At 37.7% G+C, this 12,470-nt stretch overlaps 1 protein-coding gene across 5 annotated transcripts in view; it reads left to right on the forward strand.

The window, feature by feature from the left end:
• RBMS1 (RNA binding motif single stranded interacting protein 1) overlaps positions 1-12,470 on the forward strand; it is a 144,230-nt gene that overhangs the window by 94,483 nt on the left and 37,277 nt on the right. For all 5 annotated transcript variants that reach the window (XM_066322897.1, XM_066322896.1, XM_066322898.1 and 2 more), the window contains exons 3-4: positions 9,252-9,310; positions 12,231-12,322. In XM_066322897.1, coding sequence (XP_066178994.1) covers positions 9,252-9,310; positions 12,231-12,322 — 151 coding nt within the window. The remainder of the gene's footprint in view (positions 1-9,251; positions 9,311-12,230; positions 12,323-12,470) is intronic.

Consider the following 12,470-nt stretch of genomic DNA (forward strand, 5'->3'; position numbering starts at 1 on the left):
CCAGGAATTGTGTTCCTGCAAACAGATGTTTGAAAACCATAACTCTGCATAGTTTACACATTTAAAAATACTTCATGTGTGTGTTTTTAAGTGGGTAAAGAGAAAAATCTCCTAAAAGTGTAGGCAAAAATTAGGAAAACTCACTTGAGTTTTGCTTTACAATTAATTTCATAAACTAAAGATTATGATAAACAATTTCCTTTTCTGAAAGAACAGACATTTATTCTAATGCATTACTTTGATTATTATTTTATTTTTCTTCCGTTTAGTAGTAAGCCAGTTATGGTTACTTAGACAATACTTGCACTTCAAAGTGTGTCAGAGGCAAATCTGTTTGTGATTCTGATAGGTTATTTATCCTGCTTAACCTATAAACTGTAAAGTAACAAGGCTACTGAACTGACAGATAGCCTAGCAGATGGTTCAGAGATTATGCAAAATCACCTCAGCTTGTCAGAAGTCAGGTTGGGTTACTGCAGGGGCAGAGACAGCAAGAAGCACAGAACAAGATCATTTTTCACAATTTGTTGCTTGAAATTCCATTTTTCTTCACAGCATGTGACATCTTGTGTCTAGAGTTAAAACAGCAATGCAGTCAGCAAATTTAGGACCAGAATGTTCGTATTCTGGATTTCATAGGAGTCATTAGGTTGATGAGAATCTTTAGGTGTCTGTGAAATATGAAAGCTGATCTCCAGTGCAGAGCAAGAGGTCAACTCTGCCACTTTAGCTGCTATTGCCCTCTCCTTTTTCAATGTCTGGAGCTGTTGTCTCTCCCTAGTGTAACATTGAGCAGCATTCTCTTTTTAGCCTATGGAAGATTAAATGGAAATTAGGTGCCATATGTTTAGTAGTAAAAATCATGTTGCAGCTAAGCAAGGATAGGCCAAGATTGAGGGCTTTGACAAAAATCTCTCCCTGAAGAGAGGGTGATTATTAATCATAGCTCTGCCAAGTATCTCAATTCACATCCTCGGTGGAGCGGCTGAGGCTGCAGATACTGATAAACTTGTCAGAGCCTAGAATAGAAGAGTTACAGGTTCATCCTTCAGAATTTGCCTTTTTATTTCTTTTAAATTAACCAAAAAAGCCCCCCAAAACCCTAATGTAAAGAGTTTTATACTTATGTTTTTAAATCTCTTTTAAAATTGATTCTACAGCTGTTGTGTTTTTTCTCAAAGCAGCATCAGCAGAATTCTTTTTGATGCCTGACAGGGCATAATATGAGAGCCTTCCTCTCCAACTCCAAAAGCTTTTTGCTGGGAGTGGGTGTGCATGTGTGTGTGCATACTTAACAGATTATTTTTAAATTCTTCCCCCCCCCCATGACTCTGTCTTCATAGTACTGAAGAATAACTGTTTTTTCACATACTGCAATATCCTTAACCTTATAAAGGTAAAACTAAATAAACATGCCCTTACATTTTTATTGATTTAAGATTGACAGAGAAAACACCTCTGCAGGCAGCTGTTAAAAGTGTGTTCATTAAGATACTAGAAAGCCACACTGGGAAAGCTGCCTTAGTGTCGATTGTAATATTTCTGAAATGTTTAAAATGCCCAGAGACATTAAAACCCCAAGTCTACGTCAGCTGTGCTAAACAAAAGGACATTATGCAGTGAGTCTTCCTTTTAAAATAATCAATTAGTTGTGCAACAAGGATCAAATTAATTGAAAAACTTTTGGAAAATGTAATAAAGATAGAGTCCCATTAGCATCCTACATCCTTTCTCCTTGACTTTCAGTCAGCTTCTAAGGAATGGATAGAGGTTATTCACAACTCTACACAGCAAGAGCAGAAGGAAGCAAACATTTCCTGATTCTAAAAACATATCTTCTCTGTCCCCACAGCTTATCTTTGTCTGAACCAGGAAATAACTACTCTTGGGAAAAACAAATTGAGTAGCTGAAAAACAATAATTTCCAAAATCTTTTTTATGTCACTCCACTCTCCATTAGGAATTTGAATTCTTGATTATTTTTAGTTCTGGGGAGCATTTACATTTATGTAGAACTGTACACTACAAACCAAATACTTATTCATAAAATTCTGCTTTTTATCTGTTGAAATTAATATTGTCCAAGAAACTTAGAAGGCATTTGTTCACACTTTACTAAATTGTGTATGTTCATTGTGCAAAGCATCTGCTCCTGTGAGGACAGACAACTGTAAGAGATGAGAGAATATCTGGGCTTGCATCTGGTTTTGCTGCTTTTGATTACTTCTCAGGGAAATCTAGAATTGTAACCTACTGAGACTGACGAAAAAATTATTTGTACCAAAATAATAGTAGTTTCCACTGTGGAGATGTTAGTAATTGCGTTGGTAATGATGACATAGACTGATTCTTACTGAAAACAGAAATTAAATTTAAAAGAAGATTTAAACATAGACATCTTGTGAAGAAAGCTTTGCTGATCTTAATGAAGTTTACAGCAGTATGTAATACTGATTTGTCAGTAAAGGCAAGGTTCCTAGGAGACTAGGGTTTTTTGGCTTTTTTAGTTGGAGGATCTTCCCCCCTCCCCCCCTCCCCTTTTTTTTTTTTTTTAATTTTTTTTTTTTTTTTTAATTTTTTTTAGTACACAGACCTCAAAAGTATTCTTTACATTAATAGAAAAAAATGTAATTTTTACAATTTTGTAAAGACAAAACAGTAGTTGGCTTTTATAGCAATAAATACTCATTTATTTGGAGGTATTATTAATCTCCCAAATAAAATAATAATAAATGAGAACTACTTGAATATTTGGGTATTTTGAAAATACCATCTTTCTTCTAAAGTATCAGAGAGTTGAAGGGACAATCAGTACGAAAGGAAGGAACTAGCTTTATCTCAAAACCACTTGATCATTTAACACCATGTCATCAAAATGACACTTTAATTTAGGTACTCAAGTAAGTTCTGTTTTGCATATAGTGAAAAATATGGTCTAATGCCTGAAACAGGGCACATCTAGTGGCTTTAGTTAACCCAGTGCTTGAATATCTGAAAGTAGGAAAGGGGACTTTACTAAACCTAATAAATTAGCAAAATCTATAACCATTTCAAAACAGACTTCATACTAAGCTAGAATATCCATACCCATTAACTCGGAAAATAAAAATATAAAAATATAGCCGCAACTTTTCATGTAATATTTAATTATGCACTTTAAATGATTGGTCCAGCTTTTTGTAGACACTTATGTTCTGGTAGAAAACCTTTAGGTGCATGATGGCCTTGAAGCAACTGAGTATTCCAGAGAGTTTCTCAAAGAACAGTGTGTCTTCCAACAACAGAAAACAAAATACGGACAAAATGTTCTCAGCAATGTTTCCTTCTGAACGAGGGCATAGATGTGGTGAAGAGGAATTTAAAAATGGAAACCATATGGTTTGATTCTGTTCTCTAAACTCAGTATTCTGCTGGATTGAATAAATTTCTTTATCAAGTCTTTGTAAGAAACATTTGCCCATAACTAAAGAGTGGGATTAGAGTAGTCTATCACAAGGGCTAGTAGTGTTGTATTGACAATTGTTTTCCAAAATTCCTCTTACTGGAAAATTGAAAATTTGATACGCAGAAAAATAAAAGCTCCCTGTGTTTGTCTAAGCTTAAAAGGGACCAAGAGCTAAAGGTTCAGTACACCACTTTCCCAAAAGGCAGCAGAGAGGCGGAGGTGTGGGAGCCAGATAAAACTTTTTATGCTTGGGCTTTGGATCCAGGGGAAAAGGTTGATGGGGCTGATCATGTTCCCTTGCTGTGCTGTTGGCTTAGAAATGCCCTGAACACGGGAAGATCAGTGAGGAAAAGGAGTGAGCTGTACCAAGTCAGCTCTTGCTGACAACTCTCTTTTTCTCAGTCCCGGGGAATTTTCTTTGCTCATCCTGCACCAGGTGTTATAGAGGAACTGTGAACTCCAGCAGAGATTGAACCTTTCCATGGCCTGTTAGGGTTTTTCCTTATCAGTTTTCAACTGAGATGAGTGGAGTGGCTTCCACCCATCCTACAAGCAGGATAGACAGTGGTGTGGGCCTGGCTAGTAAGACCATCAGTTGCATGTAAATGTTTTGAGTCATAGTGTTCAAAACAGAATACTCTGTATTTGGGGAGGTGAGGATCTTAAAATGTGCACAGCCCTGATTTGCAGAAGTCTGTGTTTGTTGTGTACATTGATTTGAGGTCATACTGAAAGACAATGTGATTTCCTTTCAAGCAAGAATTTGCTGCATTTAGAGTTCGTGCAAGGTACCCACCGACCATGCAATGTGGTGAATAAGAAATATTTTTTTGGTTTTTCTTGTTGTCTCTTTCATTTTTAAAGCTGATTTACAGACTAAGCAGGCCCACCTGCTTTTTCTTTTTAGTGTTACAATTAATATATAGCAATTGCTTTATGCATTTTCATCTAGTTACTGGCCGTAGTAAAAATTACAATTTATTTTTACGTGGATCTATTCAGCAGCTGTGTTATATTTTAGGATTAATTGATCTGCTCTCCTATGTGATGTTAGTTGCCAGGTTTGTTGTGCTCTCTCCAGTTTTTCAGTCACCTGGTGAGAATATTGGCTCCTTACCAGAATACTTTGTCTTCAGCCAGGTTCTCTTTCCTTTCACAATTCCCCATTAAAGTGAATTCATGTACTTGGAGCCACTTACAAGTTATGAAATCCATGTCTGGTTTTACCACATGATTCTGGATCTTAAAAATAAGAGCATTCCATGAAGGGCAGTGATAAGATGCTAAGATGTAAAAATTAATCTAGAACAAACACAGAAGATATGCAGCATTGTTTCTGTATATCAGAGGAGTTTTGACAGCGCTACAGTAATGCAAACTGTAACAGCAGGATCTCTAGGAATGTTCTTTTTACAGCTGGACTGGACTTAGGCAAAAGGAGATCACTGTTTATCTTCAACATGAAGCTCTGAACAGTTCAGGATGGAGGATCTAAGCAGCATTTAAAGGCAACGACTTTCCATGGTGGCAGAGATCCTTCTGGCATATTTTTATCCAAGTCAACATCTTGTGTTAGAGAAATCCTTCACAGCAAAAGCTGAAAGACAGGTTGAAAGTACTGCAAAGGGAAGCACTGTAAACTTGGTGGTATGAGGTATATTACATTGTGTTGCAGACAAAGATTTGAACAATTCATTCCAGACAAACCTTATCAAGGCTCTCACTGCCTGTTCTTACTGGACCTCCCCTAATGCACACACAGATAAGTTCTTTCAACACTCAAAACAGCTCTTGGGGCAGAGACTTGAAGCTACTTCATACCCCATTCTTTGTCATGCTCATGATGGTGTCTTTTCACCCTCACATTTCCATGTATGTTCATTATACTGCAAGATGTACAAAGGCAGAAAAATAAATAGTGGTTCAGGTTGATTCATGCACTTGGCTTTCTAAGGACCCTTTTCTTTCAACGTTATCGAGGTTGCCAAAATTAGGCTTCAGAGATGTTTTAAATGTCACATGTATCCCTAGCTGTTTGCAGGGAATCTGTCAGCATGATTGTTTGCACTGGTTTTGACAATGTTGCCGAACAAAATGATTTAAAAAAAATATGTGATGTTGCTTTGCTTCAAATCTTTCACTTCAAAAGAGTCTAAGACAAATGTATAGTGAAGTGTTTGACATTCGTATCACCTGGCAGTAGATTTTGGGGCAGCATGAGCAGGTGAGGGTTATTTTTTCATTTCTGCTCTATGAATATGTAGTGAACAATAGTAAATGTTATCCGGTTAGCAGCTGTACTGCATTTCTTCCTAGCTTGGCTTAGAACATGTTTCTTCTTTGTCTTCTATCCCAGACAGACATTTGTGTTGGTGTTCTGTACCACAACTGTATCTTGTACGCTGGGTCACAGGCAGTTACTGACCCACCCCTGTTAATCCCATACCCAGTGCACCCTGGCAATGATTTACCTGCCTCTTACTTATGTCCTCTCTTTCTCAGTGTGTGAGTTGATACTGATACAAGTGCTGTATAGAAAAGAGATGCAAAGCTGAAAACATCTTTCCATCTCCAAACATAATTCAGACTGAAGAATGTGTTAATAGCACTCAAAGGAAAAAAAAACCCAAAACTCTCTTTTGCTGCTGAACATGAGTTTGATGTTATTTGGGGGAGAAAAATAACCCACTTAATAAGAAATACCCATTTGCTTGTCACCAGCCAGATTAGCAGTTACTTCTTAAGACTGGTACTTAATTTAAAAGAAAGCATGTTATAAAAAACTGTTTCAGCTGAGAGGGAGTGAGCAATCACCAGTTGCTGTAGAAGTGATTCTGCCAGCCATGAGAACAGTGCTCTGCTGTAGGTACAAAATCTTACCAAGCATGCAGTAAGGCTGCAGAGCAGGAGAGAATCCTCAGCAAGTGCCTTAGACAACTAGATGTATATAGGCTTTGAGAGTTAGGATCTTTAGGCAAGACCTAACATCACAGACATCTTTGGAATACAAATTTTCTCTTGCTTGCCGTAATCCCTTTGTAAGCAGGCAACACATACCAGTTTGCAATGTGACTGGTGTGTTTTGTAGCTCATTGATTTCTGCAAGGTGTTGATTGCAGTTGCACCCAACAAATGTGCTCTTGAAGACAGGAGCTTATATTAAAAGCAGACTGTAGAATTCAACAGGAAGAGAAGTTTTCACAACGGTCATAATTTGAAGGAAGCACTTGAGGGAAACTGCAAGGAGTAATTCCCTGGTATCAGACCACATGCTGGGAACAAGGAGGGGGTGCATCCTGCTGGCCAGGCTCAGGGTGGGTAAATGGCTTTTCTGTGCCTCATGGCATGAGTGGAGAACAACTCACACATGGGAGGGAAAATCGTAAGAGAAATCCTGGCGATAGCTGCTATTGTTATACTGGTTCCCAGTCTGTTCCTAGAGTCACACTGCTGAAATTTCTTGGCAGCCTTCCATGGTGGCCGGTTCTTTGCAGGAGCCGTGCTATCTAGTACAGTGCAATAAATCACTAAGCCATCTCTGCACAGTGGAAGAGGTAGTCCAGGAAGTTTCTATAAAGAACAGATGTGCAGTGACCCGTTTATGGGCTGGTGAGCATCAGCACCATGGGCTGGAGCAGTCCAAGGCAGCCCTGGTGCCCCTGGCTGGGTCAGTGTGTTCACACAAACACCCAGTGCTGTGGTTCTCCACCACCGCCACTTTCTGTGCTTTCAAGAACTGACACAGTAGCAGAGACGAGATCATCCTTCAGGGATTTTTTTCCCACAAAAGGCTATGTAGCTCTTCACTTTAAGAAGCTTTAGGGAGGCTGATTGGATATGGAGAATGCTGGCTGTCAAATGTCATGCTGGGTGCAAGCGCCCTGAGCAGTTTACCTCTCTCATTTATAGCATGTGCATTTACTCTGCACTCAGAAAAATTCTGGAGAAAATATAAAAAGTTTTGACATAGGGAATATAAAGCTTTCTGAATAGAATGACATATTTGAAAAATAAGTGATACAAATAAGGAAGTACCTGCTCCAATCTATTATACACCATTTCTATTGCTTTATTGCAGCTTCTAAAACGGTAAATTTAGGTATGCACTGATTTGCATTGATGATTATATGTTTTTAGGCTATAGATGGATAGTTCTACTTTGTATCAGTGTAGATGTTCACAATCTCAGATAAAAGAAAGAAGCCACCACCTCATGGCTTGTGTCCCAGGTTTACTCCCTTGCAACTGTTTGAAGCCATCCAATAACTATTGCATAAACAGCAGGGTCTTGAAACTAGTCACAAAGAGTGATAACTATATTGAAAGGTGTATGTAAATGCTCTTTGAGGGGAAAGTACTTTGTAAATAGGTTTTGCCTTTGAATAGCTATCAGTTTGCAAGTGAACAGTTAATTGAGTACTCTTAACAAACTAAATTTAATTTATTAGACTTCTAATCCATTTTGAAGAATTTTAAAGACTAATACAGCTACTGCAGAAATGGAATTAGTTGTCTTTTGACATAGTATTTTTTTAAATCATACTCTGTTGAAGTTCTATTTAGCAGGTAAGATGGTGAAAGTTCATTTTTCCAAAATTCCCCTTTCATATACTGATAACACTTCTCATAATTCTCCATTCACTTTGGGTTCTTGTACAGTGATAAAGAGCCTCAGCACACAGTGCATGGATACACCTGTTAGTGTAATAAGTTGCATTACATTCTCAAGTGAAAGCGAACTCCTTTTGCATCATTTCTTTCTTCTGTGCTCAAGGCACCCTAACAAGTGTAGTTGACAAGCAGACAGAGGAAGATGTGGGAAGGAGCTTGGCAAACCTGTGCCCATTTCCAGTCCCACTGTTCATGCAGGCCAAGAGAATTGCTGTTTTTAAATTTTTATTCCAAGGAAATTGCAAACAGGAACAAATTCTACTCTAAAAACTAACTCTAAAAATGATCAAAATACCTAATTCTAATAAACTTTGCAGAGTGCTTCAGAAACAGCCATTGTTCTCATAGCTGGGATTGCTGTCCACCTGTTTCCTGAGCTTAGTTGAGATCTCTCTGTGCTCACCTCTGGGCTGCACAGCAGACTGGGCTTACCAGGTACTGAGAAGCTGAGAAATTGGCAATTGAAACTTTCCTGAGGGATGTTTTTGTTTTAGTTGAAATTGCTTATATTTACAGAAATATACAGAATTTTTTTGCCAACTTTGTTGATCAAGTTTCATAAGTCTTGCACTTGTTGCATTCCAGAACAGAATAATATTAAATCAAATGTAATATTTTTGTGTTTGTCAGTTGGGGTTTTGCTGAGTTTTTCTCTCTCTCTCTCTTTTTTTTTTTTTTTTTTTTTTTTTTTTTTTTTTTTTTTTTTTTTTTTTTTTTTTTTTTTCCATACTGTGCTAGCGAGCAAGCCTAGCACTGACCAACAACTAACTAGCCTGTTTTAACTGGTCTATAGACTGAGAGGGACCCAGCTTATATCTATAACATGGTGTCTGCATACCAGGATTATAACTGCATGGAATTCTTTTCCATAAAGCACTGATTTCTGGCTTGTTCTGTGATTCTGTTGTGCCACTGAGAAAATAGGACAAGTAAAATAAGATTGTGGTTGAAATTGTTGATTTTTTTGGCCAATTCCATCTATGTATGAGTTTGCATTCCATAATTATATAGTTTAAGTATTGTTTCATTTTGCATAGAGTAAATGGTACTAGAATATGAAATAAAGTGATTTGTATGTCTGTTACAATAGGATGTTCTTTTCTCATTTTCCTTACACATGTATAATACATTTTAGGTATGGGAAAATTGTATCCACGAAGGCTATTTTGGACAAGACTACAAACAAATGCAAAGGTATGTATATTTTCCTTTATACTGCATTCCTGTGAAAGTCATAACTGATTCTGTAAAATACATTTATGTTATATTTTAAGTGCTTTTTACCTTTCTTGGTTTGAGTTTTTTTCCCCATTCTTGTTCCTAAATGAGCTTTATTCTTGCTGGTGGTTGGTGCATTTGATGCATTTGCCTCCAGTGGAGCTGGCAGACAGCCAGTGTCCATGGCACAGCCACGCCGGAGTGAAGGTGACATGCACAGGGCTGGCTGGCAGCTCGCCTCTTTTAAAAACAAAAGAGGATTTAAAAGCAGCTCCCTTTTGCCTGGAGAACCTGGGAAGCTCTTGCAGATGACCATTCAACTGTACTATGCATCTTAAAAAATTATACATTGTGGAAATAAGCTACATTGATTAGTGTAGCTTGAAGCAGCACTTAATTACATGTTCCAGTACTCTAATTGTGTTTTGTTATGTTCTATTGAATGTATTGGGAGCAAAGAGAGGGTTCATTTTCAATGAAGTAATTGCAGCTGGAAAAAAAAAAATTAGAACTCTTCTAGATAAGCTGGATACATCAGTTCACAGATTTTCATCACTCACTGCAATTGCAGCGATTCAGATCCCAGCATGTTTGTGGTGGGAGAAGGTGTGGGAGCAGACTCTGAAATACAGATTTCAGACTTTAATTTTTTACAGTTAAGAGGATAATTTCTAAGCAAAGTGAAGTATTAAGTCAGCTGATTGAGCAGTGTTAATAAGCATATAATGCCCATGAATGAGCAGAAAGCTGATAGGCAGAGGGAGGGAGGAGAGCTCATCATTAAGACAAAGTTTCTGTGCAGAGGTTGGAAGCAGTGCAGGGACATTGCTTCTCAACTCTCCATCTTAAGCAAATTAAAGAGGCACTGACAGTTCAGAAATCGAAATTTCTAGAAATTTTTTTCCTAGCTTGTATGCAGATGTCATTGTGACTAGGAAAGAGGAGATGCCCTTTTCAATTATTTTAATTAGTTAATGCCTATGATTGCACTTAACTGATTTAGGCTGTCCATTCTGTCAGTTCCTGAAGTGTTCAGTAGTCCTTTCAGAGATACAGAAATTCTCATTAATTCTTTAAGAGATTTAAGATGACTTTTTCAGTACAGAATTTAAATCCCACTGATGAAAAGCGGTAGCTAACAGCCTGTTGTGACAATACACTGCAAGGTAAAGGCTCCAGAGAAGCTCACTGCGTGTCACTGAAATTGCAATGGGAACATAAGTAAGCAGAATGCAAATATCTAACTGGAGTTTAACCAAAAGATTGACAGCATCTCTAGCTTCTGCCAAAAAACATACCATGGGCTTTAAACTAACTGGAACAATGAGCAATTGAGTTTGTATATCATCTGGAAGGTGGCAAAGCCAGCTTTGATGGCATGCTTGGTGTCAGTATGTAACTTTGTATTACACCCTGCAGTGTGTTGGTGATAACCCAGGCTGCCATGGGTGTGGAGAGCTGGTTTGGGGTATGGGAAGTTAGTCTTGCCTTGGCAGCACAAAACTTGATATGAACTAATTCACTTTGTTTCATGTCAGAATTTAACAATCCACACCACCACGTGTTACACAAAACAATATGCTGCTTTCTTCAGCTTCTTGGCAGCGTAAATAAGCTTGCACTGATGTACAAGGCTGCTTGAGTTGCTTTTCCTGAGTTAAGAGCTTTAAAGCTTGTTCTGTTATAACATTATAATATTTTATATTATACCTTTTATTATTTATTATATTATATATAATATATTATTTATATTTTATTATACCATTATTATACCTTTTCTCAGTATAGATATATTATAAGGGGATATTGAAGAAATATTTCCATTCTCTACTCCTTCAGAAGTTATTTCATTGGGTTTTTTTGTTTGTTTTCTTTTACCCCAACTTTAACTCTGGAAAGGGATTTTATTAATACTTGGGCAGTTCACTGGTGGAAAAGAGGGGGATCGAAAAATGCATAATAAGGTTTGCAATAACATCTAGCCATCTAGTCAGAGGCTTCCAAACTCTGACTGCCTCTTGGTGAGCCTTGAGCCTCCAATTCCCAGTCTGGATTAAAAATCCCAGCCTGTAAGGTCAGTGTCTGTTAGGGCCAAGGTGTATTGCTGTTTGGACATCCTGGAATCCCTTAATTACGTGTTCTTGTTAAGAACAAGAAAAGAGATTTTTGCAAATATATGGAATTTGTTTCAATTAGTGTTGAGCTTATTTTTATATTTAAAGATTGCATTATATGGCATAGAAAGTGTTCTTTCATAGGACAGTTCTTTCAATAGACAGTTGTTTTTGGGACATTCTTTCAATAATAGGAAAAACCATTTGCTTTCACTGAAGCTGGGTTTTCACTCACTTTTAAATTTAACTGTCTTTTATGTATATACAGTGAGCTGTGTAATTTACCAAAAATTGGGTAGATATGTGTCTTCTAAACCAAATTCCTCTCCCAATTTTGAATATACGAAAAGTAACGTGTAGATTTACTTGTCATTTATTCAAACTGTAATAAGAATTTATTTCAGAAAAATTAACAGATGATGCTTTATTTGGTGATCTCGGAAATAATCTGCTGTAAGAAGTTACATACCACATAATACAAAGTAAAGCACTATACTGCTTGTTAGCAATTTGGCCAAAATTCTGAGAATGAGTGGGCATGGAAATAGATTATTTCCACTAGTGCAGATCCCCACCTGTTCAAGGTTCAAGAACTTTGCTGGGTTTTTCTGGCTGGGGTGGGGTGGGGGACACTGCATTAAGAACTTGAGTTCAAATTGTCCCTTTTCATCAAGAAGAGAATTGTATTAAATAACCATGCCCGTAGCATGGCTGTTGGCTGTGAAGTGCTAGTTTATAAGCTGGTTGATGTCTCGTTAACAAAAGGATGTTTTTTTCTTCAGGCTACGGTTTTGTTGACTTTGACAGCCCAGCAGCTGCTCAGAAGGCAGTTTCTGCTTTAAAGGCCAGTGGAGTCCAAGCACAGATGGCAAAGGTGAGTTAAAATAACCAGCTAATTCTTGCAATGGGTTGTGAAGGTGAACAAGCTTGTACAGTGGCACAATGAGGGCAGTGTGAAGTTTCCAGCTGCAGGGCCCTTAACAGAGACCACAGTCCTCTAGTCACATGGTTATTAAGGTAAT

Source organism: Sylvia atricapilla, chromosome 7 (genome assembly GCF_009819655.1).
Source record: "Sylvia atricapilla isolate bSylAtr1 chromosome 7, bSylAtr1.pri, whole genome shotgun sequence".
In the NCBI taxonomy this organism is placed as follows: Eukaryota; Metazoa; Chordata; class Aves; order Passeriformes; family Sylviidae; genus Sylvia; species Sylvia atricapilla.